General features: G+C 40.0%; 1 protein-coding gene across 4 annotated transcripts in view; it reads left to right on the forward strand.

The window, feature by feature from the left end:
- Window positions 1-27,437, forward strand: part of LOC127443435 (potassium voltage-gated channel subfamily KQT member 1-like) — a 51,721-nt gene that overhangs the window by 17,562 nt on the left and 6,722 nt on the right. For 2 of the 4 annotated variants that reach the window (XM_051702045.1, XM_051702074.1), the window contains exons 3-17: window positions 1,048-1,174; window positions 1,279-1,357; window positions 1,442-1,538; window positions 2,405-2,545; window positions 2,684-2,794; window positions 2,886-2,981; window positions 3,099-3,209; window positions 3,450-3,588; window positions 3,808-3,831; window positions 4,700-4,753; window positions 4,897-5,026; window positions 23,684-23,759; window positions 26,405-26,499; window positions 26,711-26,757; window positions 26,964-27,025. In XM_051702045.1, coding sequence (XP_051558005.1) covers window positions 1,048-1,174; window positions 1,279-1,357; window positions 1,442-1,538; window positions 2,405-2,545; window positions 2,684-2,794; window positions 2,886-2,981; window positions 3,099-3,209; window positions 3,450-3,588; window positions 3,808-3,831; window positions 4,700-4,753; window positions 4,897-5,026; window positions 23,684-23,759; window positions 26,405-26,499; window positions 26,711-26,757; window positions 26,964-27,025 — 1,389 coding nt within the window. The remainder of the gene's footprint in view (window positions 1-1,047; window positions 1,175-1,278; window positions 1,358-1,441; window positions 1,539-2,404; window positions 2,546-2,683; window positions 2,795-2,885; window positions 2,982-3,098; window positions 3,210-3,449; window positions 3,589-3,807; window positions 3,832-4,699; window positions 4,754-4,896; window positions 5,027-23,683; window positions 23,760-26,404; window positions 26,500-26,710; window positions 26,758-26,963; window positions 27,026-27,437) is intronic. The other 2 variants (XM_051702064.1, XM_051702055.1) reach the window with 2 other exon arrangements.

Genomic DNA, 27,437 nt, shown 5'->3' on the forward strand with positions numbered 1-27,437 from the left:
TGTTATTCCCGTTTCACCTCTCATGCTCTGTCTGTTCCCACAGACCAGGGCTGTGCCTGTAACATTTAGTTATTTAGGATGATTTAGACAAGCTAGACAAGCTAAGCTATCGGCTACATGCCAGGAGCTGTCCCAACCTAGGCAGCTGACCAAGCTCCTCCTTAGTCCCTTCTCAAACCGAGACCTATAGCCTGGATCCAGCTCTCCAGACTGTGACTGTGACAGAGGGCTTCACGGCCAGCCTCATAACTCATACATGTCTGGTTCCTCACAGCTCTCAAAGGGCCTGCGCTCAGCAGACTCTTAGCCCTCTTTTGTTTTCACTTCTATAAGAAGGAGACAGGGGCAACTGCTGTTGATTGCCATGACCATGAACCAGCCGTCCTGTGTTTTCACACAACCCGGTGTCAGGCCTTAAAATGCATTTATTAAATGGATACCATGTATTACTCAGGTTGTCTTGTAAATGAGGTGTGAGATTCATTCTACAAGCATGTCACATTCTAAATGATGCATGACCAAATTATTAATTCAACTTTAAGCTTCCATCCAACACAAAAGACAAATCACTCTAATTCAATAGATTATTTATCCAAAAAGCTGCCATTATGCATCTCAGTCATGGGATTGCAGCACTGTGCTGCAATAGGTGAACGGCACAGAGGAGGATTTTGTTCTCAACATACCTCATAAATATTTGAAAAAAAAAAAAAGGCTATTCTATTCTCATGAGGTATTTCTAGATAGCTGAAGAACTCTACAATGACAACTGTTCACATTTTCCGCATAATAAAGCTGTGTTGTTAAACCCACTCTCAAAGCAGACAACTCATTGCTCAAATAAACCTCCCTATACTTAGTGTTGTGTTTACATTATGTCTCAGTCACAACTATTTCTCATTTTCAGGAATCAGTTCACACAGTGTTCACTGTAGTTTCTCATTGTTGGGAGTGCAGCTTGTCACTGATTTATGCATTTAATTCACTTTTGTGTAAGCACAGAATGTCTGTCTTTCTCTGACTCTCTCTCTCTCTTTCGTTTTGCAGGAATTAGTGCTGGTAGTGTTCTTTGGTGTGGAGTATGTGGTGCGCCTGTGGTCAGCAGGATGCAGAAGTAAATATGTAGGAATTCTGGGAAGGCTTCGCTTTGCCCGAAAACCCATCTCTGTTATTGGTGAATGGATGAATTTCTGTTAAAAATTCTGGTGCATTCAATGAGCAGTGTTGTTTTAAACTACATTTTACTGTTGTATTTTTATATATCCTTCTTTTTGCTAGACCTGATTGTGGTAGTGGCCTCCATTATTGTATTGGCATTTGGCTCTAAAGGTCAGGTTTTTGCCACCTCTGCTGTCAGGTAATGTTATTCAAGTCATTAAAATCTCTTTGGCCCTGGAAGCACATCATTAATCAGACTTTGATGCAATCGTGTTTGTTACAGAGGAGTCCGCTTCCTTCAGATCCTACGGATGCTGCATGTGGATCGACAGGGAGGAACCTGGCGGCTGCTTGGATCAGTTGTCTTCATACATCGGCAGGTGGGGGATCCTAAACAGCACATTAACAAAGACACACTGCAGTGTTTTAATGATCAGTGAAACTTCAAACTCTTTAAAAGGTTCCAGTTAGAACCTACAAGGTTTTTAGTGGACGATGTATTTGAACCTTTTATGTTCTAAAAAGAATATTTTAAACTCTAGTTCTTTTGAAAACCATCTTTGTATTGGCTCTTTGATACAAATATGCTGATCTGAAGAATCAATAATGTAACATTAAACTAAAATCACCCAATCATCCAAACATTAAAAATTCTGTTGTCATTTACTTTACCTCATGTCTTTCCAAACCTGTTTTACTTTTTTCTTCCATGGAACAAAATGTTTGAAGAATGTTGACGCTGCTCTTTATTACATGAGAACTGAGGCTGTCAGTCCCTAATTTTATGCCTAAGACCACATTCACACTAATCCGTTTTCATTTGAAAACTCTGTTTAAGTTTCCTTATGTCATCATTTTCCAAATTAAGTGGTAATGGAGAGCATTTTTGAAATGTTTAATTTTTTCGGTTTATGATCCAATGTGGATGAGAGGTGTAACGTAGTGAAATCAATGCGTTTTCCAACAAAAATGTATTTGTGTATCTCCTTTTGTGTTCAATGGAATAAAGTCAAATGAGTTTGCAACAACAAGAGAGTGAATAAATTATGACATAATTTTCATTTTTGAACTATACTTTTAAGAACTTTATAATCGCCAAAGAACCATATAGCCAACTCAATAACCGCATATTGCAAAAATTGGTCTTCATAAGATGAGGGTTCTTTACCTCTGAAGGTGATGCTAAAAGCCATAGAAGAACTTTTAATTTTAAGAGTGCTTTAAAAAGTCCGTTTCCTCTTTCAAGGAACTGATCACAACTCTTTATATCGGATTCCTGGGGCTCATCTTCTCATCCTACTTTGTGTATTTGGCAGAGAAGGATGCGGTAGATGATCATGGTATCACGGAGTTCGGCAGCTATGCTGATGCTCTGTGGTGGGGTGTGGTAGGTAGATCCCCACCCATGCCTTTCACAGACACAATGGCTATTGCATGGATAATTGAAGGTACATAGCCATGAATTGGATCATGTTGAGTAATGGGTGTTGAATGTCAAATGTCTTTTTTTTGTACAAATGCTCAGGTGACAGTAACGACTATTGGCTATGGAGACAAGGTCCCTCAGACCTGGATTGGGAAGACTATCGCTTCATGTTTCTCTATATTTGCCATCTCGTTTTTTGCCCTCCCTGCTGTAAGTTTCAAAGACGCAGTTTAATAGCCAGAACAATTGTTCTAAACACCGCAGGCCAGTGTATGAGAATACTCACAGTATTTCCTCACAGGGAATACTCGGCTCTGGTTTTGCTCTGAAGGTACAGCAGAAACAGAGACAAAAACACTTCAACAGGCAAATCCCTGCAGCCGCATGTCTGATACAGGTATGCCTTACAGTAGCTTATAGACTTCACATAGCTTATTTTTTGTCAGTAGTTATATTCCCTGAACAGACCTTCCAGAGTCAACCTGCTGTTGTTTTTTGTGCTCTTATGCTTAAGGCCTCCTGGAGGTGCTTTGCCCTAGAGAATGATGATTCTGCCACATACAAGTTATTTGTGAAGAGGAAATATGTGGCATCCAGCACCACAGTGCCCAGCCCTAAATTAAAGGTAGGCTACCTACTTAAAGATGCTTTCACAGATAGGCCTGACTCAGTTAAGGAACAAAAGCACAAAGTGTGTCACTTATGCAAAATAATCGAGTTTTTAAAAAGGTCAAAACCTCAATCATATCATTGAAATACCAATATTTAATATGTGGTAGTAATAATAGTAATAAAAAGTTCAATTAAAGTCTATCAAGGGCTTAGATAAGTTCTTCCTCCATTCTGTTCTATTTATTTTGGGCAGGTAAAGATGAGGAAGAAGATGAAGAGTAATGAGAGGGATAATGGTCCCAGTCCACCTACCATACCTACCATAACCTATGATTCTTTTGATGATGCAAAGGATGCCAGTCAAGATACAGTGAGCAGCATTCAACAGTCAGGTAATACCAACAATAAACTGGGATCTGATTTTTCTTTTTTCACATGTTGGCCTTTTCTCTTAGTGTGTAGTGTGTTTAAGTTGAGATTTTATCTTTCATGCTGTTGAAGTTCCTCAAAGTACATTATATAGCATCTATACACTGACATTTCTACTCTGACACTCTGTCAATTCTCTATACCCTCCTTTTAAATTTCTCTCTCTGGTCTTTGCACAACAGGGGAAAACGCACTTAGAAGAAGTGGTGAGCTTCTGTTAGTGTCTATTGCTACATGTGTCGTGTCTGTACTCACTTGATACTAAGCTGTGCCATTTTTATATTCCTGTGTGTGTGTGTGTGTGTGTGTGTGTGTGTGTGGGCAGGTTTAAGTGGTTTACGAGGACTTTTTTTAGGTTACAAACCGGTAATTACAAGGGTATTATACTATAAATGTGGTTTATGAGGACATTTCTAGAAATAATCAAACCAGCCCGTCTGGCACCAACAATCATTCATGCGATTATCTAATAAGCCAATCATATGGCAGCAGTGCAGTGCATGAAATCATGCAGATACGGATCAGGAGCTTCAGTTAATGCTCACATCAACCATCAGAATGGGGAAAAAAAATTTGATTTCAGTGATTTAGACTGTGGCATGATTGTTGGTGCCAGACGGGCTGGTTTGAGTATTTCTGTAACTGCTGATCTCCTGGGATTTTCACGCACAACAGTCTCTAGAATTTACTCCGAATGGTGCCAAAAACAAAAAACATCCAGTGAGGGGCAGTTCTGCGGATTGAAACACCTTGTTGATGAGAGAGGTCAACAGAGAATGGCCAGATAGGTTCAGACTGACAAAGTCTACAGTAACTCATATAACCACTCTGTACAATTGTGGTGAGAAGAACAGCATCTCAGAATTCTATTCTGAGATGCAGGTTGGCGCTGTTTTGGCGGCACGAGGGGGACCTACACAATATTAGGCAGGTGGTTTTAATGTTGTGGCTGATCTGTGTACTGTATGTCCATCACAGCATAATTACTTTACATGAAATAACAAATACATGGTCGCATCAGTCTATTTGCATTGTTAAGTCAGAAAGCACTAAGCTCAATCTCTTTCCTCACAGAGCAGGAACAATCATGGAATTCTCTATCCTCCTTCCAGTTCTCTCCACTTCCAGGTGCGCAACAGAACTTCATGGGCTTGTTTAAATTGGAAGAATGCTACGATGATGTTACAAACATTCCACAGGAATATTTCTTTAAACCAAAGTAAAGATATGGCTCTTTTAGTCTGAAATAATGTGTGTATTTGTGTCTTCAGGAAAAAAGTACCCTGGGTTTTTGGAGGTGCAGTCTCGGCCAACACTCCAGAGGAGCAGCAGTTTTGCAGATGATGTAGAGACTGAGGCAGAGAGAGATAGTTCACTCGTTCCAGTCACTCATGTGTCTCAGTGAGTACGAATTTTTAGTATCATTTAAACAGCGATTCACTACCTTATGCAGCAATTATTAAGGTAGTCAGAAAGTTCAGCTGTGCTCATCCTACCCACAATCTTTCAGAACAGTTTTAGATGACATTTCATTTTCATGTAACAGTGTTATATTGATGGTATTAGGGTTAGCACACCCCTTTACCCTGCAATTCACACTCACAGTATTGTCTCTTTGAATGCAAACAGGTCCTAATCAGCCTGCTAATCTCTTTAATCATTGGATTCTCATCTTAAATCTTTCAAACAGTTTAACACATATGCGCCATCTCTGTTAGAACAGATCTCAGCTTTCCAAGCCCACCCACCTCAAGCGCAGTTTTTTAGTTTTTAAAACATGGCTAGAAAATGTGCATGTTTCTGGTGCCCAAAGCATTCCCATGAAGAGTGGTTATGTGTCAGGCAGTGGTTTGCCTGAGAGGGCGTCATTATCAGAATCTCTGTGCCCCATTAGCTGTTCAGCATGTGGAACAGCGCAGAGCTTGTACACTGCAAACCATCTACATACACAAGCAATGGACCGATCCACTCTCTGAATAATGTAATGAACCATGTCTCTGTTGGAGTATACAGTCCATTAGATTACCCAGAGTGTGGCTCATTCCATTTTTTATGCCTGTGGCACTCTCCAATATCCAGCCTTTGTTCTATTATACTTTAAATAATGTGAAAATGCAAACTTTTCTTTGCAAAGAGGTACTTGGGGGTTTTCCCCGTGCAAACATTTTTTTATTTTGAAAACCACAAGAGGGCAGTGAAGGTGTTTTAATTTAACCAAATCCTTGCTATACTCCTCACTCTGTTGAGATTCTCTTGTGGATTATAGGGAGAATCATAACACTGCTATATTATACAGTATGTAAATAATATATGTGCATATAGGTGATGTAGGAGGATGTAACTCAAAATGCAGAAGGAAAAAACAGCTCATGATTTGTTTGACAAATGAACACAAATGTGTTTTTAGAAACACAATACATTTTAGTCTGGCTGTAGTTTGTCTAGAACTAGTCTAAAATCTCAAATTTGTACTGTGCTTGTACGTTTAAAACGACCTTGATCAAGCTAACGTAGTGATACTATTAATCTTAAAATATAAAAAATATTGTGAAAGTGATTACAATGTTGCTTGTACACTGAAATTTATGTAATCATATGATTGCTGAAATTTTTTGCTGTTTTCCACTGAAGCAAGATTAGACATTTTAATTAGATGATAGGTATAAACTTTTTTTCAGAGACTGAGGTATGATTCCTTTCTAAATCCTCATTCTTAGGAGACATATTGGGTCTCTTCTACAAAGGAGCCTTGTCACTACAAGCTTTCATTTGATCTTTGAAGTTTAATGAGCTTTCATTCGCCTCACACTGAGATGCATTGGTAACAGCTGTCTTGTCTCTCCCTCTCTTTTCTCTTCTGCTCTCTCTCTCTCTCTCTCTCTCTCTCTCTCTCTCTCTCTCTCTCTCTTTCTTCCTCTCTCTCTTTCTTCTCTTGCTCACTGTGGGTGAGTGCATGTTTATTTGTTTATGTCCAACAGAGCAGGGTGGGGACTCAGAAAAGACCAGATCCACAGTGTCCCCTCTCCTCTCCTCTCCTCCTCTCCTCTCCCTCAGGACATTTGTCCTGCTCTGACCTCTGACCCAGGCTGTTAACTCAAGAGTTGGGAGAGGCACAAAGCCCTCCTCGTGCCTGCAGCTGAAACAGTTCGGCTGCATTGGGGGTGGGGAAAGAACAATGCCACAGAAACATCTCTCTGTCTGTGTATTCCTAACACACACACACACACATCGGAAGGAAACACTAACTCTACACCTAAACACTCTCTTAAAAAGACCAGTGGTGTAAGCTTTGTTAGAATATTTAGATTTGATCATATTTTTTTATTATTTTATTTTATTTATTTTTTTTTTGTCGTTAGAAACCAATTGATGTGTCTCAAATTTTTGGGCCATTTAGAAGAAAGTAATCATGCTACATCAAACACAAAGTCACCTTATGTGGCTTTCTGGATCAAAGAAATTAAACTCTTGTCCAGGGTGACACAGATATAAAGCTGAAATCAAAGCAAACGCAGGTGCATCTAAAAGTGGCCATTTGTACTTGCACATATCTGCTGTAGCAGTCTTGTTGTGGTGTGAGGTATACCAAAGGAGACCTGGCTGAAAAGATTGATTTATTCTCAGTAAACAGAGAAGGACTTCTAATGGTAGAGGCAAAGCCAGGCCATCTACACTGGTCCAGAGACAAAGAGCCATTGTCTGCAGCTCTACACATGCCAACAATAGCCTGATTGACAAGCAGCCCTAGTCGTAATGGGCTTCTGGGCTAAAAGTCTGCAACAGTGACTTTTGTAAGGAATACACTTGTTTTACAGAGCAATAATCTTCATGCTGGCAATTTCACAGAAATGTTATATATGAATGCATTATATTTATATGGATTTTTATTTTTAACAGAACAGTTTTTCTTTTTGTTATAAAGAGATCACATTAAAACTGACTCAAATGGGTTTTTTATGGATAGATTGTATTGCTTTAGCCTTGTCCCAGACTTTTAATATTAAACTTTGAAAATCTGTTATAAAAATACAAATGACTACATGTTTAAAACTATGATAATCTAAACAAAGAGTGAAATAAACATAAACCGGTAACATTTTACAGTAAAATTCCCTTTGTCAACATTAGTTAACAACATCAACATTAGTTAACATGAACTAACAACAAACAATACTTTTACAGCATTTATTAATCTTAGTTAATGTTAATTTCTACATTTACTAATACCGTTTTAAAATTAAAAGTTGTATTTGTTAACATTAGTTAATGCACTATTAACTGACTTGAGCTAACAACGAGCAATTGTGTTTTTATTAAATAACATTAACAAAGATTAATAAATGCTGTAAAAAATATATATTGTTCATTGTTTGTTCATGATACCTTATGCATTTACTAATGTTAATGAATGGAACCTTACTGCAAAATGTTAACCATTAACCATTTCAGTATTTATGGGAAAATTATTTGAATAAATTAGAATTTTGAATATGAAATGATTTTTTTTTTTTTAAATAAATAAAGACTGTCCTTTAGTTGTAGCAGCTTTTCTACCACACCACACAATTTATATATACTGCACTGAATTTTAAACTTATTTCTTTCTTTCAGTGCATATCATTTCCCTTTTTTTTGGGGGGGGGGGGGGTATTTTTGACTAAACAATTTAATGTAATGTAAATAAAATATCTCTTGGCTTCAAACAAGATATATGCCTTTCACTTTTCCTGTTAGAACTGAGGATAATGTGTGTAGTAGAAGTGTGTGTGTGTGATTTTGGTGTGTGTGTGTGAGTGTGCGGCATGCTGAAAAGGACAGAAACATTGGCTCACTAATGCCTCTTCAGCGCGGCTTGCCAGCACAAGTTTCTTTATCTTACCCGTCATGGCCCCTTCTCTTCCCCCCTTAACAGTAATTGTGTTTCGTTACAGTGTGTTAGAGCTAACGAGGGACATGGAGTGAGAGTCAGCCAAGCAGTGAAAGACAGAGAGACAGACAGAGAGAGAGAGAGAGCAGAGAGAGAGAGAGAGAGATAGTGAGATTCTCAGCAAGAACGAACACATCCCAGATGATTCTCTCATTTGCTGTCAGACCAAGAGCGCAGCAAGACTCTCTGTTGAACTTTGTAACAGAACACCGCACACGGTGTACTTGACAAGCAATCTGACAAATTCCTGCGAAGAGCAGTTGGCAGCAAACTTTTAAATGCACCGTGATATAAATCAAAGTTGATCTAAGATCAATACTGCAGTTTTGTCAACATAATTTACACAAATAATATTTTGTTGCCTCTACAATACAAAAAGTGCTTGTCATCTATGAACGTCAGTATTTCAGCTTTACCTAGTGAAATTAAGATCAATGTGCCATATCAAGTTTCTTTCAATGGACCCGGTGAAGTTAGTGACTTTGTTAGTTGGCAACATGACATGACAATAGGCTGGGAGGCCACTAGTGATGTCTGAAGAGCTGTGCTGAAATGAACGCTGTCACTTTCTTTGCTGCTGTAATGTTTAGGATCATATGAGGCCGCAAGTTTGGGACATAAGCCATTTAGTCATGGTGTAAAGCAGCAGAAGACTCAACGTCAAGCGTGAATGCTGCATCCTTCTGTTTCACTCCTCGTAAGGACATTTAATACTCTCCGTACTAGCCTGGCTCTTTGATGATCAGGATGAAAGAGATCTTTGCTTGGCCGAAGCCACAGGGACCCCTGCTGTGTGTGTGTGCATGTGTGTCTTATGCTCACACACTTTGTGTCCACATATGTGTGTGTGATGGCTTCTGGCCAGCAGCCCAGACCCTGCCTCGGGCTCTTGCCGTTGTACAATGTTCGGCCTCTGGTCTGAGTGACTGAGTGATTATCAGTCATTACAGCCTCAGCGGCCCTTATCTCAGCTGACCATTTATTAAAATGTCATTGAGGCATTTGAGCTCAAGGCGGAATATGGAGTTGATATTTGGGATAACGTCTTTTACTGCACTGAACCCCCTAAACCTTGTGATTCTCAGACCGCGGCTAATCACTGTGCTTTTCCCCTCCTCTTGCAGAGAGCTATTCTTAGACACACAGGGCCCCCATGAGCCTTTTAGTGCCATAGTGCCACAATCCTGCAGCCTGTGGTGCAACACCACCACCACACAAAGGTCTTCATCTTTTGACTCACTGAGATGAGTCACAAGAGTGCACATGGCCTCTGTGGGGGACACTGTGGTAATTGACATGTGTTTGCGATTCATCATATGACGTAACAAAACATTAGAGAGGGTTTTAGTATGTGGGCCGTTCTTTCTGGATGACTCAGTTGTAAGTTCTATAATGCCTTTTCAAGTCTCCAAACTTCAAATCAAGAATGTAACCACATATTCAGAATTGGGAAAAACACATGTCCCTCTCTCATATCTACATGGTGGTTATGGCTCTGCTTTAGATTGCGGGTAGCGTGTAGTGTTAGTTATTAAAATAAGTGGGACCACTTGTCTTCTAGAGCAGGGGTTTTCAAACTGGGTAATTTTGTTTAATTTCTGTTTAATAAGAGTGGTACCTTGTAATGTATTTATCCCAAAATACTTTGCGCTCTTTACATAATGTGAATGGAGCAATTAGCGGCTAAGTACATGCTCTACAAATGATGGAAAGATTTTTGAAGAATCTCACTCCTACAAGCAGTTCTTGTCAATCTGACTTGGCGAACGCTAAACAAAAAACTAGAAAATATGATAAATCTTACATTACGTTTGGTTTTAACTGTATGTTAAAGCAGGGAGTCGAGACCCCAGTGTGTTCTCTGTCAAGAGATTCTCTACAATGAGTGCATGAAACCATCCAAGCTCAAACACCATCAACAGCAGAAACATCCCAATGAGGCAGGAAAGTCCACTGACTATTTCAAACATCAGGAGTTGTGTTTGGCCCGGCAGACTAGTACTTTTCGGCAGCAAGCATTGGTCCCTGAGAGGAGTTTAAAGGCCTCATATTTGGCATTACATCACATCACGCATGCTAAGAAGCCACACACGATTGGCGAAGCAATATTTTTACCAGCTACAAAAGACACTGTCAGGGAGTTATTCGGATAGGAAGCGGCGCGGAAAGTAGATTGTGTGACTTTGTCAGACAATACAGTGAGCAGACGCATAGGTGATATGTCCAATGATATTGCTTCGCAGCTTTTAGAACAAGTGCAAGCCAGTGGATATTTTGCGCTGCAGTTGGATGAAAGTACTGATGTTGCAAATCAAGCGCAGTTTATGGTCTCCATTCGTTTCCTCGGTCAGAACAAATTTATCGAGGAACTTCTTTTTTGTAGACCCCTTGAAGGCAGAACCTCAGGGCATGACATATTTAAAATGATGGATCAGTTCATGATGGTCAATTCAATAGACTGGTCTCGGTGTGTTGGAGTGTGTACTGATGGTGCTGCCGCTATGACCGGTAAGCGTAGCGGTGTTGTGACTCCCCAACGCTGTTGCCACACACTGTATGCTTCACTGTGAGGCTCTTGTGGCCAAACGCATTGATAATGATTTGCATCACGTGCTGAGGGATGTAGTTAAAACTGTGAACTATATAAAATCACACCCCTTGAAACACAGAGTATTCGGTTTACTCTGCAAAGAAATGGGTGCTAATTACGAGAGCTTGCTGCTCCACTCAGAGGTACACTGGCTTTCCCACAGGGCTGTGTTAAATCGCGTGTATGCGATGCGCATAGAGCTGAGAGAGTTTCTCTCTGGTGAAAAGTTAGAGCTTGCCAACTGTTTTGAAGATGACTCATGGATACTGAAGTTGTCATACATGGCAGATTTTTTCCAGCATCTCAGTGTCCTCAATCAGAGCATGCAAGGGCACAATGTTCACATACTGAATGCACAAGATAAGGTGTGCGCATTCATGCAAAAATTATCTCTGTGGGAAAGCAAACTGAAAGAGGGAGTTACAGAAATGTTTCCTCTCTATAACCAGGAGTGCATCTCCTCCACTGCTGACAACATCAGGCCCATAATCCAGTCTCAACTGTCACATCTTCAGGGCTATTTTAAACAATATTTCCCTGATTTGAACAACACCCACCTGGACTTTGTTAGAAACCCATCTGCACCAGGGGTTGGCACTCATCTGAATCTAGCAGCCCAAGAGCAACTGATTGATTTGACAAATGAGGGAGAGATGAAAACAAAGTTCCCCTTCCTTCCTCTTTCTGAGTTTTCGATGTCTGAGAGAAAGGACTACCCTGTTATGTCTGAGAAGGCAATAAAGTGTCTTTTACATTTTGCCACAATCTACTTGTGTGAAGCTGGAGTTTCAGCGCTGAAAGTACTTCAGTAGAGCACCGGGCCCATCTGGAGTTTGAAAGGGACATGCGCCTGGCTCTTACTAAAATGAAACCACACATTGACAAATTGTGTAGAAGCCATCAGGCTCATCCATCCCATTAGGACTTCTTGAATCAGTGAATGTGGTGTTGTTTGGTTTGATTCATGTGTTTGTAATGCAAATGCTGCCCTTCAGGTTTAACTTTTCATCTAACAGTGCCTTAATACTGTGAAAAAAAAGGTACCCTGTTCAGTTAATGTAAATATTTAAAAAAAAATTTAAAAACTACAGTAGCTACAGAAAATTGTTAATTGTGAGAATTATTTTTGTCTATAGTGATTTGTCAAATAATAAAAGAAAATTGTTATTGAAACAGCATTTCAGATGTACGTTTATTGTAATATGAATTGCAAAATGTCTTTATATAAAATTATTTACACATAAAAATAGATAGTTGCCTTTATATTTTATGAATCATCATATTTGGGGGTCCTTGGGATTAAAAAGTTTGAAAACCCCTGTTCTAGAGTATACACTAAAAAAAAAAAAAACTTTCACTACTTTCATTTTTGCTTAATCCTCCCATGTTCATATTACACAAAAATAATGTAACCAAGAGAAATAAAATATAATGAGTTGATTCTACTTCTAATTGTCTTCTCAGCTTTACTTAATCAGTGTGCATTGGGACAACATATTTTTTTGTTTGGTAAACTGAAACTGGGCAGAAAATTTCTAGTTCCCAACTTGCTTTACATGGGACTCGACAGGGAGAGTAAATGTAACAATTAAGTATTATTTTATGTGTCTTTGATTGTGATTAATATAATGGGTGAGAATTGTCAGTGTTTAATGTTTGGTTTTGTTTAGATTTAGAAGCATTTCTGTCATGTTGTAATTTTGGGGGTTACCATCATGGTGAAGAGTGGATATTGAGCCTAGGTTGAGGACCAATACATTTTCAGAATTTTATGCATTGCTTTATCCATTGAGTAATTGCTCTGCTATCCATGCCATTGCAACCAAGTTGGCCTCAGTAGTGCTTCCCACCAGTATGAATTTAGCATGCTAACATCTCCTGTCACTAGCTAACATATCACACAATTTCTTTTTTTTTTTTTTTTTTTTTTGAGTGAATATGTTCCCTGTGTATAATTTATTTGTCAAACTTACATTTGTTGTCATTTATATGAAGTTCCAAATGTAAGTTCAGTAGGAGCTTGTTCATCTAGGCCAGCCAGTCATGTCTTAAAGAAATACAGTAAGCAACTGCTTCCCTCACACTGGTGACAATTCTTCCAGGCTCCCTCCACCTCCCCATCTCCACCTTTATATTTTAGAACACCTATGCCAATTATTATTCAAAACTGTCTTTCTATTTATTGCTTAAGTCAGATAGACATGGGTGGAGTCCAGCACAGGTAAAGCACACCAAATCCGTTTACCTTAATGTACTCCAGGAATATATATACCAGTGAACTGTCATTTTGTACACCCCAAACTCTCATTTTATAGTTACACATCTGTCTGTTTGAGTTTAGTTTATGTGCAGTACCGCTCAGTATGTTAACATGCAGTTATAATCAAGCTACAGCGTGTTTTTGCTTTTTCGAGCTTCCATCATCAGTCTGTCCAATCACACATGACACAATGCGCAGTTGAATATATTTGAAGGAAGGATGTCAGCTGAAGAAGTGCCAGTAATACATGTTGCACATCATTTCTGTCTTTCAGAGCATGAGCACAACAATGAGGCCAGCTGCTGTCTGATTAACGTGTATAGATTCTGGAGGATGCAGGGTTTAAGTTACATTATCTAGGTCTATTTGTCTGACTTTGTTAAAAATTATTGTTTATGCCAACTAAAATTGTATTTTATTGTGCATTTAAATATACTGACCGAAGCAATGCTGGTGTAAAAGAGTGTGTGTGTGTGTGTGTGTGTGTGTGTGTGTGTGCGTGTGTGCGTGCATGCGTGCGCGCATGGATACTGTTTAGCGATAAGATTAGAGTGAAGCCCATGATTGTTGCGTTTCCTGTTTAGCTACTTGTGATTAAACTTAGAATAGCAAGGGGCTTTTGGGGAGAGGTCAAATGACAGACCACTTTCCACCTAAAAATAAAATAAAATATCACTATAATTTAGATCAGACTGGCAGATTCAGGTATTTTAAAGGCAAAATGTACCTGAATAATTTTATAATTTAATAATTATAATTTTCTTTATTTATCACACATTTGCACATATACAGTGAAATTCTTCTTTTTCACATATCCCAGCTAGGCTGGGGTCAGAGTGCAGGGTCAGCCATGATACGGTGCCTCTGGAGCAGATAGGGTCAAGGGCCTTGCTCAAGGGCCCAACAGTGGCATCTTGGCGGTGCTGGGGCTTGAACCCCCAACCTTCTGATCAGTAACCCAGAGCCTTAACCGCTGAGCCACCACTGCCCCCAGCAAATGAAAATGAAAATACCATCATTATTTACTTGTCTTTCCATACTCGTATGACTTTCTTTATTCTGTGGAACACAAAGGGAGATGTTAGGAATAAAATGTTTGGGAATGACAGCCTCAGTCCCCGTTCACTTTCATTGCATGAAAGAGCAGCATTGACATTCTTTAAAGTTTCTCCTCTCTTGTTTCACAGAAGAAAGTAAATCATAATGTGTTCGGAGTGACATGAAGGTGAGTAAATGGTGACAGCATTTTCAGTTTTGGGTGAGCTATCCCTTTAATGATGCAGCTATTTCTGATTGTACCACTTCAGTAGTTCGCAAGTTAATGTAATCCTGTAGTGAGGATAGTGTAAACGAGTTTGGCTCGCTGTCCCTGGAGGAAGGCTCGAGACTTGACCTGAGCTCGAATACCCCCCAGGACTTGCAGAGTTAATGATGAGAGGATGGAGTTGATGGGGTGGATGGAGGGATGCCAGAAGAATGGATGCTGCTCAGGTACCCTTTGATAGTCCCAGCATAAAGACTTTTGGATTGGTTGAGATGTGAGATGAAGGATGAGACATAAAGTAGAGGGAAATTTGGGAAGGGCAGTTTGTAGGTTTCAAGAACATTTTTGAAACATTTCCAGACTGTCCAGTATGTTTGGAGGGTTCGCGGTGGGATGACTTGGAACATGGAGTCCAGAGATGCTTGATGGAGGAGTTTGAGTGGGTGGTTTAGTGGAATTTCAGCTCTGAACAGGGAGGAACTGGGGTTGGAGTCAGGTTCACCTCTGGAGACAAGGTTCTGAATCTCTGGAAGAGAAAGCGAGAGAGAGAGTCAGCGGTCAGATTTTTTGAGCCTGGAACATGCTCGGTCTTAATTATGAATTGGTTGCGGATGTAGATCCATATTAGGCATCTAAGAAAAGGTGCCAGTTCTGGAGATCGGGATCTGCCTTTGTTAACGGTGGTTAGGTTGTTGCAATGGACTAAAATCCTTTTAGTGGTCCATTCTGGCCCCCATAGAGAGGCTGCTACCAAGATTGGGTTAAGTTCGAACAGGGTGGAGAAAGCAGAGTGAGGAGATAAGTTAATTAGATTGGGGGGCCAGGTGGACGCGAAGCAGCGGCCCTTGTAGAATCCTCCGAATCCGATGGACAGGGCTGCGTTTGTGTAGAAATGGATGTCGTCAGGGGAGGAAATTAAATCATCATAAAAGAAGGTGAGACCGTTCCAGTGGTTGAGAAAATGTAGCCATAGTTGCAAGTCTGCACAGCATAATTTGTCTAGGGTTAGGGGGTCATTTAGTGAACTGACGGATGAGGCTAATGAGAGGAGATGAGAAATGAAAGGGAGGCCTTGTGGTATTTTGCGCATCGTAAAATTTAGATGACCGAGGAGGGAGAGGAGATCGCGCTTGGTACGACTTGGATTAAATAGGAAGTTGGAGATTATTGAAATGATTCTATCAATCTTTTCTTTTGGATTGGAAGCTTGAAACAGCCGCTGCTGTGTTGAGGTACATAATTTGTTGGTTTGCTCATAACTGGGATTTTGGAGCGAGGGACCGTAATCGTGGGGCAGGACTCGGTTTGGTGTTCGACAGACCTGCAGACCAGGAATACACTGTTGTGTAAATCTAGATCTAGTGCTCCCCAGTACTGACACTGATTCCACTGCACTACTTTCGCAGAGCATTTTGCCGAGAAGAGCCTATGGTAAGTGTAAAAATGACTACTGTTGGAGAGGCTAATGGACTGTTAGGTTCTGACTCTATTCATATAAGCAGTAAACAATCCTGTGTGTCTGTCAAGACATGAATGATGTGGAAACTGGAGCTTCTTTTCTAAAGTGTATTGAATCACAGTTGATTCACGGTCAGAAAAACAACATTCAGACACATTACAATCAAATAAAATATGAATGTGTACACATTTTCCATTAACTGTCACTGCTCAATCCAGAATACAAACATATTCTCTTCACATTTACATAACAGTCAAAAGCTCCATATACACACAGAATGTGCAATTAAGTTCGACAGAATTATTGGTTCTCCCAAGAAATGACTTCAATATTGATAGGTTATTATCAATAAATCCAAATCAATGTAGAAACATTCTGTTAATCCAAATGAACATCATCAAATGAAAATAATACAGATTAACCCTTCTGCGGTATCAATAATTTACAGGTTACAGGCAGATTACAAAGTAAACTGTAATATTTAGCTCAGTATTTATCACAGACCAATTTATGCAACATAACTAATTACCAGAAGAGTAGTTATCTATCACGCGATCACATGTGAATTGCGGCATGTCCGTACATGCTCGGGCAAGTGCATAAAGTTAAATAATACACTCCAAATATGGTTAAAACATAAAGAAAACCAATAACACTTACTTTATGGTCATGTACTAACACTTTGAACACCAAATCACCAACAAACATTCGAATAATAGGCAGGAAAAACTTTTCATCCACACCACTTAAGTTCTCTCCTATTACACAATGACTCAGCAGGCAGCGAGCCTTCTACAGGAAGTATAAGGAATTGCAACTTCCACTAAATCTTATCAAAATAAATGTCCTACAGTAAAAAGTCTCATATAGGGAGCCTTTTATACAACTACCACCAAAAGAGAGTGAGAGTTCGCGATTATTGACAGGTAGTCATTCAGCTCGTGGCATCTGTGTGAAACATTGAGAATTAATTTGACGTTGGTGTAACGTCCGAATGCGATGTAGAATTCAGTGAGAGTGAGCGTGCGAGAAGAGCTGGGCGAGGGGTTTTTGAGTGTAACAGAAAACTCGCCGCAGTCTATGGATCGGACTGCATTACTGTGAGGGACTGCTGAAAGGAGAGAAGAGAGATCTATGTCTGCACCTGCTAGGATTTGAGTGTGAAGGTGATTGGAGACTGACTCTGTAGTGGAAGCATTTGAGGGAATGGTGAGCGGTGTGGCTATCTGAAGTATAAATGTGGGAGGATGGGCTGGAAGAGTGTTAGGGGGGAAATAATTCGGAAACACGGTCGTTTGCGGAGGCAGCCTCACGCTGGGATCGGTTCTGAAGAGAGAAAAGTTGGCTTGGTAGTTAGAAGTGGGGTAAAGCGTAGAGGGGAATGGGTTGGGAGCGGTAGTCTCCTGCGGAGGCAGCCTCACGCGGGATTCCGCTCCATAAGCTCATGGATAGGGAAGGATAGAAGAAGGAACATTGGTAGAAAGAGCAGGTTGCACGGAATAAGCAGAGATATTTAGAAGAGCTGTCATAGCAGAGAGGGGAGGATGGCTGGTAGGTGCAGTGGAAAATACTGAAAACGGAGGATGATCTGATTGCATATTGAGAGGTATGTTTGCTGAAAGCTCTGCTGTTGAGCGAGGATTTGTGCTTGGAAGTTGGAGAGGGAGAGAGGAGGGAGCTCAGCAGGGGCGGGGACAGTGAAGCGTGCTCCACCACTGGAGAGTCTTTGCAGGTGCTGCACTTCCGTGTTTACATTGGGAAAAATATTATTTTCACTGGCGCTGGTTGGTTGAGATGGAAGGATTGTGTGGGTTTTGGATGTTTTTTTGGCTAGGAGCAGCCGATTTGGAGTGCTTGGAGCATTTAGGGGGGTTAGCGGATGGAGTAGGTGTTGATGGGGTGAGTGAATCACCGCGTTTTGCTGAAACGTACAGATCATAGAGCTGTGTTTTGTTTGAATGGCAAGAGAATGGGATGTCTGCGGCTGCTAAAGCATGTTGTAGGCCATTGATGGTCCACTTGGAAATGTTGGGAATAGCTGGGTAATCGGACACGTTGGAGGCAGCAGTCATGGATGCTTGAGAAGTTCTCGAAGGAGGAGGAGAAGGTGTGTTCCTGAGGCAGTGCCAGGGAGTGAATGTTTCCAAGCGCATAGCTTGGCAACCCCAAGGTTGAGACACCGCATTGGGAAAAGGAGAGATGATCCCAGACTCATCAAGCTGTTGTGGAGAGTCAGGGACAGTTGAGAATTCCTCATCAGAGGTGAAGAGTTTGAGGGACATCTTCAAGTTAGGGAAGGGCCAAATGCCAAAAGAAGCAGCTGTTTATATATGCTTACTCTGGCTATTATATTGGTCGGATTAAATGGACATGCTCCTCCTGAACTTTGTTATGAAACTCCATACGTACACAAGACCTAGTTCAGTCAGGAAAATGTATCTGTACCTCCTTATCTCTTTTAAGCTTCTCTTTCCCCTATTGATTTCTGTCATCCTTCCCCTAGCATCTCATCAGTTTAACTCTAATCAATACAATAGATGCTGCATATGTTGCTTCTGTATCCAGCCCCATGGGTGCTGAGCTAAGATCAGGTGATCGCTCATCAATCATTCATCATGAGTATTGGTATATGAGAGATGTGTAAAATGGTGGATGTCATTGTTCTGCATTGCACGTAGAGGCCAAACTGAGATCACCTCCTATAACCAAGTGTTGTTGAACACACCCTGTTAGTTAGGCTTAGAGTTAATTAGAGGAGGGGAGTAGACGCTTTGGCCTGACTTGTTGATGGTACAAATGACACAGTTATTTCCTGTCCCACAATGCACTTCTTTGATCATTATTTAGTGTAGTTATGGCAGTCATTGTCACAAGAACAACATCAATCGCTATTTACATGAACAAGCACGCAAACTCAGATCTTCAGACAATTTATGTAATCTATAAAACATTAAATTACAGCTTTTGATTGGATCATCTCTTGCCATTAAAACATGCACAAGTTGCTTAATTTTGATTTTTATTTGTGGTCTTTAGATCAGCATGTAGAACAAACACCCTAACGAAAGGCAACACTGTCAGCTTTAATCATTTTCTCAGAGGAAGCATTAATTCTTGCATTCTCCTTTTGGGATTATTTTGACACATTTTTAAGATAACAATGATAGAACATTAAGATACACGATGCAGTGTGTGTCTGTGTAGACAAGCTTATCTGCCTGTTTGTGTCATTGGTGGCCATCAGTGGATATGCAATTGCTTTCACATCTGGCTGCTATTGTTTAGCAGACAGACAACATAAAAAATAAGACTGGGAATGAAAGAGAGTGTTGGAGTCTGCTTTTGGCAGAAAGAAGGCCTCATATGATCTTCTCCTTTTCTCTTTCTCTCTCTGTCTCTCTCTCTCTCTCTCTCTCTCTCTCTCTCTCTCTCTTCTCTCTCTCTCTCTGTCCTAGTGGGAGCCTTTCTCCTTTCTGCACAAGTCTCCACCACTGTTCACCATTAGCCAGGCTTTGTGCCAGCACTAGAGACAGATGGTGACCCCGCTGAGGTCATGAGACCAGCATTGCTATGCTGGTAACCATGAGTGGAGAGAGGAAGTGGCACTGCCTCAGGGACAGATGGGGTGGTTCCCATGTTATATCTCTTATGTCCCCTCTCTCTCACTCTGTCTCTCTCTTTTTCATGCTCCATTGGAATGACAAACAGCCAAGGAGGTATGATTCCTGAACTCTGTGCAGACTGCTGGCAGATTCCAGCTTGAAGTTATCAGTTTGGATTATGTTGCTTTCAACTGAAGACATTCTTGATGAGTAAAGAGACCCCTATCATACTGTTGTCAGACATCACACTGATCATGATATAAAAAATTTCAAAAGAAAAGAAAAGTCATTCAGCACTTGAAGTGAAATAAGTTTAAAGAAAAAGTTATCGCCTGTTATATGTGTATGTGAGTTGTCACACTTCTTAATCATGTGAATATTTCTCAGTGTATGTTTATTTTTGAAACGCAATCTCTGCACAGCTACATACAGTACCTTAAAGTCTTGGCTACAAAAAAACTACGAAGCATTTTCACCAATATTTTCCAGGAAAAAAGACACACCGTATCAGCCATAACATTAAAACCACTGATAGGTGAAGTGAATAACATTGATTATATCGGTAAAATGGCACCTGTCAAGGGGTGGGATTTATTAGGCAGCAATTGAACAGTGAGCTCTTGAATTTCATGTGTTGGAACCAGATAAAATGGGCAAGCATAAGGATCTGAGCGACTTTGCCAAGGGCCAAATTGTGATTGCTAGACAACTGGGTCAGAGCATCTCATCAGTGGTTAGTACCTACCAAAAGTGGTCCAAGGAAGGACAACCGGTGAACTGGCAACAGGGTCATGGGTGCCCAAGGCTCATTGATGTGCGTGGGGAGTGAAGGCTAGCCCGTCTGATCCAATCCCACAGAAGAGCTACTGTAGCACAAATTGCTGAAAAACGTAATGCTGGCCATGATAGAAAGGTGTCAGAACACACAGTGCATTGCAACTTGCTGCATATGGGGCTGTGTAGTTGCAGACTGGTCAGAGTGCCTATGCTGACCACTGTCCACCGCCGAAAGCACCTACAATGGGCACGTGAGCATCAGAACTGGACCATGGAGCAATGAAAGAAGGTGGCCTGATCTGATGAATTACGTTTTCTTTTAGATCAATGTGGACGGCCGGGTGCATCATTTACCTGGGGAAGAGATGGCAGCAGGATGCACCATGGGAAGAAGGCAGGCCGGTGGAGGCAGTGTGATGCTCTGGGCAATGTTCTGCTGGGAAATCTTGGGTCCTGGCATTCATGTGGATGTTACTTTGACACATACCACCTACCTAAAGATTTATGCCGACCATGTACACCCCTTCATGGCAATGGTATTCCCTGATGGCTGTGGTCTCTTTAAGCAGGATAATGCAACTTGCCACACTGCAAAAATTGTTCAGGAATGGTTTGAGGAACATGACAAAGAGTTCAAGGTGTTGACTTGGCCTCCAAATTCCCCAGATTTCAATCCAATTGAGCATCTATGGGATGTGTTGGACCAACAAGTCTGATCCATGGAGGCCCCACCTCGCAACTTACAGGACTTAAAGGATCTGCTGCTAACGTCTTGGTGCCAGATATCACAGGACACCTTCAGAGGTCTTGTGGTGTCCATATCTCGATGGGTCAGAGCTGTTTTGGTGGCACGAGGGGGACCTACATGATATTAGGCAGGTGGTTTTAACGTTGTGGCTGATCAGTGTAATTCACTGGACACACGTTGGCCTTTTTTTTTTTACCAATTTGCCAAATAGCATGCATTTTGTCACAAATATATGGTGTAAGTTGTCATGAAACTAGCTGCCATGAAAAGAGCATCATATGTTTCGTGTGAACATTGGGGGAGACACATACATTTTTTTTATAAATCTGCCTTCATAACATAGCTGACCCTTACCAGTCACGGGTTCCATATTTGCAATGGGAAAAAGGTGGCGGGAAGCTAAACGGATCAGAAATGCAGCATTTGTGTTCACGATACATCAGCCACTTTGTCTCATGACTGCTTATGGCACACACTGTGCAAGATAAAAATATTTTATCTATTCGCGGCTGTTGCATGTCAATGAGCACTTAGACATGACATTTAGCTTTTATTTATTCAGTTCCCTTAAATGGTTAGTTCACCCAAAAAAGTAAATTCAGTCATTGTTACTCACCCCTGTGTTGTTATAACCCCATATGACTTTCTTTCTTTTTCTTAACACAAAGGGAGAAATTGTGGGGGAACAAAATTGTGCTCAGTGATGTCATACAATGACAGTTTATGGTGACTACCTCTTCAAGCTTCAAAAGGATGCAAAAATATAATTCAGAAGTCTAATAAATTTTTTCATGAGGTGACCTTGGTGCGCCCTCAAAAAGAATAGGTGCATGACGCCCCTGTGTGCAGTGAATTAAAAATCACTCTTTAAGACAGGTGGAAAAGCACAAATACAAATTAGATCATGAATACAATTGTTAATATATAATTAAATATATTAAATATTATATTATTAATATGATTAAATAAATATATAATATTATAACTATAATTAAAAAATAAACCATGACCTATAGATAGTTAAACATAAATCTAATACATTGTTTCATAAAATGGTGATTGTCAGGGATATAATTTGATGTTCCACAATATTTTGAATATCATGAGAAACACATGCTTTCAGAAGGTATTCAGACCCCTTCACTTTTTTCACATTTTATTATGTTGCAGCCTTACGCTAAAATCGTTAAGATTGATTTTTGACCTTCATCTACACTCAATATCCCTTAATGACAATACAGTTTAAAAAGTATCCCAGGTGGCAGCTGATGAAGTTGGTTGGGAGAAGAGTGTGCAAAGCTGTTATTATATTTTGAATATATAAAATGCTGTATAAGATTTTAGTCACTGCATAATTCCCATTCTTCCATTAGATTTTTTTTTATAGTTTTGATATCCTAAAGTAGTGGTGATAAAGAATGAGTAGGAGTGTCTTAAATTAATGGTGCAAGAAAAGCTTCATTAGTTTTTGTTATCTGGAATTTTTCCATTTCCTCCTTTCCTAATCTTTCTGTGCAAATTAATAGACATCTGCATTGCAGAGAGTATGATAATGCACAAAGCTAAGAAGGTCTGCAATTTAACCACTAGCAAATTACCCAGAGGGATGCTGGTTGATATCCTGAGTAGTATTTTCTCTCAGACACTGTGTCTTGGTCATGACCCTTGTGCTAAATGGCCACTTGAAGAAGTCCTGTCCACATGACTAGCCTCTGGAGTGTATTTGGGCTTCACCTGAGGGCCTGCTAGAGACTGATTGGATTGTTTTGCAATTGATATTGAAAATGTGAAAGGGCATGGTACTGATCGTAGTAAATTAGTAAGGGTTGACGTATTAAAGTCTAATGTTAGATACCACCTCTGTGACCATATAAAAACAAATAAGTTATATTTTAAGTTATCATTTCCTCAGTATGCACATGTACAGTAATATTGTACAATTTTAAAATGTGATTTTAATTAATTACAGTAATCTTATTACTTTTTGTACAAAAAGTACATTTTAAATTCTTGTAATCAGATCACAATTACTGACTTTGAATTAAGTTAATTACTTTTAAGAACAATACTTGGGTTACACATATTTCAAAAAAAAAAATTTGTAGAATACATGTAAAACACGTTTGAGTGTGTTTCTGTGCCCGCCAAAGGGCGTGTGCCCCCTAACGAATTCGAGTGAAAAAACATTTTGTTCTTTCAAAAAAGTGTTTTTTAGAAAGAAATTTAGTAAATAATTAGTAATGTGATTACTTTTTCGATGAAGTAAACCATAAATTAAGTAATCTGATTACAATTTTTACAGAAGTAATTTGTATTGGATTAATTTTTTGAGTAACCTATCCAGCACTTAATATAATCAGTAGTGGCTTAAAGTTTCTTTCTCTGTTTCTCTCTCATCTTGATAATAATCCCAAAACACACATAAACACAGGTTGCGGGATTCCCACAGAGCAGCCATTCGTGTGATCCAGAGAATGCACTACTTCGTGGCAAAAAAAAAGTTCCTGGTAAGGTTTTTTTTATTTTTTTTTTTTTTTTTTGCACCACTAACAATTCTCTGTAAGTTAGTATGACATTATGGTGCAACTAAGAACAGGAAAAATAGCTGTTTTACTGTTTACTGTTTTATGTGTTATTGCAAAAATAGTGACTTCAGATTAATGTTGTAATTACTATTAAAGAATTTGAGTCTAATTAAGGTTTAACATGTCTTTTGTCACATTTTGAGAGGGAGATGTTGAAGGAGTTGAGAGTTGGTTCTGACTCAGTCACAGCAGATGCCTTTTCTGGAGCATTCAAAATACAGGCTAATTTCAAAGGATTGCCTAAATAGCTGTCCTACTCAATTTCTCCTGCTTTCGTACGATTATGCGACACTTAATACTCGTTACTGCACTTTGTTTGTTTTCTCCCTTTACCATCCCATCCTGCTCTGCATATTTTATTTTACTTGCTTGCCTCAGTCCTCTTTCAATCCCCTTATTTTCTCCTTGTTCTTCACTCCTCCTCTCACACACACTTGTGACACTTTGGAGTGTTTGTCAGATGCTGCTGGCTAGATTTGCTGTGTCTGATGTCATGGCAATGTTTACTTTCCTTTCAATGGCTCAAGTTTGTCCTGAATTGGTTATTTGTGCCAGAGATGTGTGAATGTTTGTATGTTTCACCGACACTGATCAAACTGAGCTCAAGTTCTGTAGCAAACGTGGAGCTTCCACATGTTAGTCAGTAACCTCAAAAAGACTCAAACAGCCAAGAGCATCATCACCTGTGCTCGATCTGCCCTGTGTGCAAAGAATGAGCATTTGATCTGGGTGTACGGTTGGTGCCAGCAGATGTGAGCCATTTTCCTTAAAGGTGACAATCAAGAGAAAACCTTAGCTCTTGTGACTTGTTTGATGTGGGTCTGGTTATATCACAAGAAAAGAAAGTTCACCTGTGTGATGATCTGATTCTTTCGGACTTCAGTGATCAAGAGGTTCACTCACATGCTCCATTTGATTCAAGTTTTAAAGGGTTTACTCACCCAAAAATAAAAATTCTGACATCATTTATTCACCCTCTTCTGTGGAACACAAAAAGAGATGTTAGGCAGAATGTTAGCCTCAGTCACCATTCACTAATTGCACCTTTATTTCATAAAATAAAGTAAACGGCGACTGAGGCTAGCATTCTGCCTAAAGCCCTGTTAACATCAGGTATTAAATTGCATTTTGGCTGATCTGATCACAAGTGGACAAGCAAGATATATAACAGTTTACACCTTGTCGTAACATGCAATTCTTTTGACCACTTGTGTTTGGATCTCGAGAGGAGAGTCTCTGATTTCATGACAAGAAACATCAATCATTCAACAATGCATTACTGCATGACAATAAAGCGCAAAAAAAGTAAAAGAAGAAAAGTAATGCACTAAACATGCTGCTCATATCTATTAATTATACTTTTTTATTTAATCTAAGCGCAAACATGTTTAGAGTAATTGTCAAATATTTTAGTGGATTACCTGTATTAACTAAGCTTCAGATGTGTGTGCTTTTAGTCTGTGTCCCTGCATGTTGATAACAAGCATACTGAAGAAGTTCCGTTAAGTTCATGTGCATGTATGTATTCTCTTTTTTTTTTTTTTTTTCGGATAAAATGGTAATTTCCTTTAAAGCTGCACAAAACCAGCAAAGTTTAAACTCTTGTTTTAGCTCATCAGTTAATTGACAGGTGAGTAGGCAGGCTCCACTGCTGCATTCAAATGGATGAGCATTTACACTACGAGTCCAATGTGTTTACAGTACATGCATTTTCAAGCACTTCGACCACCTCCGAATGTGGTTGAAGTGGACAAATCTCAAAACGCTTTACAACCTGTTTATACCTGTTCTTTGCGCTGTCCTGTTTTAGACAGATTACCAAAACACATCTTAATACCAGGTGTAAAGGGGGCCTGGGTAGCTCAGCGAGTTTTGATGCTGACTACCACCCCTGGAGTCACGAGTTCGAATCCAGGGTGTGCTGAGTGACTCCAGCAAGGTCTCTGAAGCAACCAAATTGGCCCGGTTGCTAGGGAGGGTAGAGTCACATGGGGTAACCTCCTCATGGTCACGATTAGTGGTTCTCGCTCTCAATGGGGCGCGTGATAAGTTGTGTGTGGATCGCGGAGAGTAGTATGAGCCTCCACATGCAGAGTCTCCGCGGTGTCATGCACAACGAGCCACGTGATAAGATGCATGGATTGACGGTCTCAGAAGCGGAGGCAACTGGGACTTGTCCTCCGCCACCCAGATTTAGGTGAGTAACCGCGTCACCACGAGGACCTACTAAGTAGTGGGAATTGGGCATTCCAAATTGGGAGAAAAGGGGATAAAAAAATAAATAAAATACCATACCAGGTGTAAACGGGGCTTATTGTCTGCTTTTGTGTTCGACGGAAGAAAGAAAGTCGTACAGGTTTGGAACAACATCAGGGTGAGTAAATGATGACAGAATTTTCATATTTAGGAGAACTATCACCAATTCAGAGACTGCAACCAAGTCAAATGCCAGGAATTCAAACCACATACAGTACATGTACATTTCGGTTATCCAGAGGTCTTTAATTAAACTGTGATAAGTGATGAATGCACATTACAGTAGCTGGTTTGTGTATGTATGCCTGCAGCAAGCACGTAAGCCGTACGATGTGAGAGACGTAATTGAGCAGTATTCTCAGGGTAACCTCAACCTCATGGTGCGCATCAAGGAGCTGCAGAGAAGGTGAGATGAAAACACAATTTATGTGAAGAGTGAATTGTTTACTTTAGCATGGCTGTACCTGTATGAAATTTCATAGGTATAATAGCTGTATAGATGACTGTGTTATGACCTTTGGAATTCTCAGTACGTCGACATCTTTAACAATTCCTCTCACATTCCATTTGCCATTTCTGTCCATGAACATTTCATGTGCTGCCCTTGGCTCTGACAGACTGGATCAGTCCTTAGGGAAGCTGTCTCTATTCCAGACAAGTTCAGGTAAAGCTGGGTCATTTATTACACTCTCTGCTCTCTTATCCCTCCACCCCCACAATGTTTTGTTGCTACAGTGCAGCAAATCAAATGTGACACTTTCTTTGCTTTTAATGTTGCTGTTTAGGGTTGTCTTTTAGTCTTAGTACACATTCATGTTTGTGGAGTGTTTTATTATGTTTTTATCTTGGCGCCATTCTTGTCTTCTGTAGAGCGCCTGAAAGACAAAGGCACTAACACTATTGGCTCCAGACTCAACAGGATGGAGGAGAAGGTAAGCTCTTGAATATTTGTGCTACAGCCAGATTAGGGTTTGGCTAAACTTCGAGTGAAATTTTTGTGCTGGGGAAAAAGAATACAGAAAAAAAAGCCTTCTCTTTTGAAATGTTCAAGGATTCACACAATATCATATACTCAGGGAGCAATTTGGTCAAGATTGGTCAAAAACAAACTCTTCCAACAACTTAAACACTAGTATAAAAAGTTCAAGCTCCAGCTCTTCAATATACCATCAAATGCATGTAGCACAATTGGATTTACTGCAAAGACTCCACAGATAAAGATCTCTAAGCTTCATTCATCAATCCTTAACCTGGAGGCAGAGTGAACCTCTCTATCTCTGCCTCCACTCATACATCACATTTTGATGACTTTTTAAACATTGTCTGTGAGTGATATGTGCTGAT

This window comes from Myxocyprinus asiaticus, chromosome 1, assembly GCF_019703515.2.
Source record: "Myxocyprinus asiaticus isolate MX2 ecotype Aquarium Trade chromosome 1, UBuf_Myxa_2, whole genome shotgun sequence".
In the NCBI taxonomy this organism is placed as follows: Eukaryota; Metazoa; Chordata; class Actinopteri; order Cypriniformes; family Catostomidae; genus Myxocyprinus; species Myxocyprinus asiaticus.